Source organism: Frankliniella occidentalis, unplaced genomic scaffold (genome assembly GCF_000697945.3).
Source record: "Frankliniella occidentalis isolate FOCC.00 unplaced genomic scaffold, Focc_3.1 Scaffold87, whole genome shotgun sequence".
NCBI lineage: Eukaryota > Metazoa > Arthropoda > Insecta > Thysanoptera > Thripidae > Frankliniella > Frankliniella occidentalis.
In genome coordinates this window covers 883,564-887,200 of record NW_026267216.1, presented here as the reverse complement: position 1 = coordinate 887,200, position 3,637 = coordinate 883,564, and the positions used below count along the sequence as shown (strand labels likewise).

At 46.2% G+C, this 3,637-nt stretch overlaps 1 protein-coding gene across 1 annotated transcript; it reads left to right on the top strand.

The window, feature by feature from the left end:
* The first annotated feature begins 2,400 nt into the window (after window positions 1–2,400).
* LOC127749745 (uncharacterized) lies at window positions 2,401–3,317 on the top strand. The gene is made up of 3 exons (XM_052269248.1): window positions 2,401–2,726; window positions 2,825–3,075; window positions 3,223–3,317. The coding sequence occupies exons 1-3, from the start codon at window positions 2,455–2,457 to the stop codon at window positions 3,315–3,317; spliced, it is 618 nt and encodes a 205-aa protein (XP_052125208.1). The 5' UTR covers window positions 2,401–2,454.
* The last annotated feature ends 320 nt before the right edge of the window (window positions 3,318–3,637 follow it).

Here is a 3,637-nt window from a genome sequence, read left to right as displayed (position 1 = left end):
CTACCTAGGCCTGCGGCGCTGACACCCGAGTCGGGCCGAAGTCGTAAGTGGGCATTCGGCCCCTTAAGTCACAAATTTTGTTCCTCGGGGTTTTGTTTTAACGAGTTACCCTACCAGAGACCAACAACTATCTCAGAAAAAACATACAAATGTTTTGCGGTCATTTTCGTGTAGAAAACTCCCGCTGGTGCCTAAACGGTTGAAGATAGAGCAAAATGGACGAAATTTTCGCCCACAGGGCTCTATTTTGATGAGATACCCCTTAGAAACAGTAAACAAATATTTTTAAAAAAAGTCATTTTGGGGACCTGTGGTTTTTGATTTTTTTTCAATCCAATTTTTGAGCTAGAATGCTCTTCTTCGGACTTGATCTGTCTTTTTATGACACAAAACGACCCTGAAAATCCCAGGTCGCTAGCTCAATTCGTTCTCGAGTTATCGTGATGACAGACAGACAGACAGACAAACACACAGACAGACGCGAAACTTTTTGATCACCACTGGAGTAATAGGCTTCGCTAATCGCTCAGCCAATGACACAAAACGACCCTGAAAATCCCAGGTCGCTAGCTCAATTTGTTTTCGAGTTATCGTGCGCTCAGACAAACACACACACACACACTCACAGACGTGAAACTTTTTGATCATCACTGGAGTAATAGGCTTTGCTATCGCTCAGCCAATAATTCAGTGCTCAAAGTGTAACCTTGTGTTTTCCCTTTATCCACATTTCCTGAAGAACGCACTCCTGGCAAAGCAAGCAATTAATTCTAGCCACACTCATTATGCACAGACTCACATCAAATTCTAGTCGTAGCTTGGATCTCTGATCTCTTCTAGTCAACTTGGCCACGTTGTTAGGCCCTAGTCATCCTAACTTTTAGTGAAACACTTAGAGATCCACTACAGTGCATCTGACGCCCCAATAGGAAAAAGCGTAAGAAGGTGGGACGTCTTTGGTATACACCAGATTGTGCCTAACTCGGAGCTTTTTTCTTTAAGTCGACTCACATTTCTCAACTTTGGAACGTTTTGACATTTCAACGAGAAGTTCGGAACAAAGGCTAATGAAAGTGCCCACCACAGATGCCTCATCGCTTTCCCCACTTAACGACTTCATCGCTCTGTAGAAAGCTCCCACGAGGCGCCTGTAGTCAAAAGAGGCCAGGCTGTTTGAACGATAATAGATTAAAAGCGAGTGTGAGCGAGCTTTGAAACATGGTATTGACAACCCTAACCTCACCTGATCGTCACGTCCTCCCTCCCCCGGAGGGCTTTCCTCATCTCCGCCATACACTCGCCAGAGAAAGCTCGTTTTGACATGCGAACGCCTCCCTTTGCGGTGTGTTGAGAAATGCACAGAAAGAGTGAGATGGAACTTCAAATCACGTCAATGTATTTACACCATGGACTTACATCACGCTCGGAAGGTTGTCTTGTGACCAGGAAAAAATTAAAACAAATTGGTGATTTAAAAATGAAAATGGAGTACTAATCTTTTGAAGTGATTTCTTTGATTTTTAAACGAACTTTCCACGTTTATCAGGTAGACGTCACACGAAGCCTCATCGGAGCGTCATAAGGACTGCCAAATCGCAGAAAAAAATTAAAGGAAAAACGACCGCGTTTTGGAAGGAAAAACGCATAAGGTCCCATTTAGTGAAATGCCAGGAAATATAACGCCACTAGAACGTTACTCTAATCTACAGCTTTGAAACGAACGAGTTGCACACCTTTTTCTTTCAAGCTTACAGTTGGCAGCGCTGTCTCACGACATGTCGATATAGCGAGAAGGCGGTGACTACGCCAGCAGATGACGGCCGGCAGTTGCTCACGAACGTGCACACGGGTCACGTCAAGCGTTCCCAACTGTTCTTTCGCTGGTCCTTTGTGTTGACACACGCTGCTTTCTCTCCCGAGCCGACTGTACACGTACGAGGAAACGGTAAGTTCGAAACAGGTGTTGTGGCGCCCTCCCGCACACACCTTTGTCTCCCTATTAGAGGCACGCGTGAAAGTGGGGTTAAATTCCTGTTGTGTTTATGTCCTAGGTATGGCTTCTCCTCCGCCTGTTTTCGTCGAGAAACGGTATGGCATCAGTCACTTTAAGATCTGCCAGGAATTGTACACCGATGTCGAATCCCTTTTGGAGATCATGTACCAACGAGACGTGGTCGAACAGGGAGCTTTCATGGTAAGAATGCCACAGTCTGGGTACACACTACAACCTTGTGCACTTTATTGTGCATAAAATTGCAGGATTGTTTACATCAACGAGTATGCACACATTTGTATCCATTATTGTGTACAAAATGTGCATCATTATGCACACACTGTACATGGTTATGCATAAAATAGTGCAACAATAAAGTGCACAGGGTTGTAGTGTCTACGGAAAGCCTACATTGCAATTTCACACTTTTTAATCTGGTTTTTTGCTGTCCCTAGGCGGAGATGGAAATGGACAACCTACACTCACGGACCACTTTCACGGAGACAATCAAAGCGGACCTGCGCCGCGACAACTGTCAGAGTGAGATAAGCAGAGCGCATCGAATACAAGTGGATGCGAAGTCCAGGAAGCTGCGGTCCTACAAGGTCACTACACATCACCCGTCCGACACCGATCAATCGGAGAGCGTGAGAGTTCTGCTCGAAGAGAAGAGAGAACAGTTTTTGGCAGGGTTCCTCGAAACCGACCTAAACCTCCCTCAGAAGAACACCCTGTAAGTGTCAACGAAGACATTTTTATTTTTTTAATCCAGCGTTTTCCGTGGCATTGTTTGACTTGACCGTTTCCTTTCTTTTCCCTTTTTTGACACAGGCAGGATGCGCTGGACCTCGGTGTGGACACCTGCCTGGACACACTGTTCAGGATTATGGAGACGCGCTCGAGAAAACATCAACTCTGGTATCTTCCTTATATAACTCCGACAAATGCCATGGGCATGGATTTTGCTCCAAATTGTGACATGAGAAACATGCGGTCTCAAATCCACCATCTCGGACCAAAGAAACCCGCTGGAATCGTGACGCCCACGATCTACGTAGGCAGCGAAGGGGCCCCGTTCGCGTGTCACAGGGCAGGGCAGACCTGGCATTTGAAGCCGTGAACCAGCAAGTCGCTGGAGGAAATAAAGTCTGGTGAGTTCACATTCCCGATCATCTGACTCCACTCTGACAATTTTAGTCATTTTTTAACGATTTTTCTCTTTCCTGTAGGTTTGTCATCACACCCACGGATCACAATGCCTTCTGTGACGTTCTCGCAGCGTTGGGCTACACCCGGGCAGAGGGGAGCTGCAGAAACCTACTGAATCACAAACACTGTTTTATCGACCCCAGGACCATATTGAAGGCTGTCATACCAGTGCACACCGTCAGTTTTCCTCCTGAGCCCTCATGTCGGAGGAATAGATGAATTGAATCTCACCAAGGTACCTCTTTCACTGTTTCAGATCGTCTTGCGACCAGGACAGATTCTATACCTCTTCCCACATGCAATACACTGGGGATTTAACGTCTCGTACAACCTCAATCAAGCGGTAAACGTTGCATCCAAGTCATGGGCCTTGTGTTGAGTCGCCGCTCAGAAACCCTGCAATTGTCCGACGTACGTAGAACCTGACACAAACCT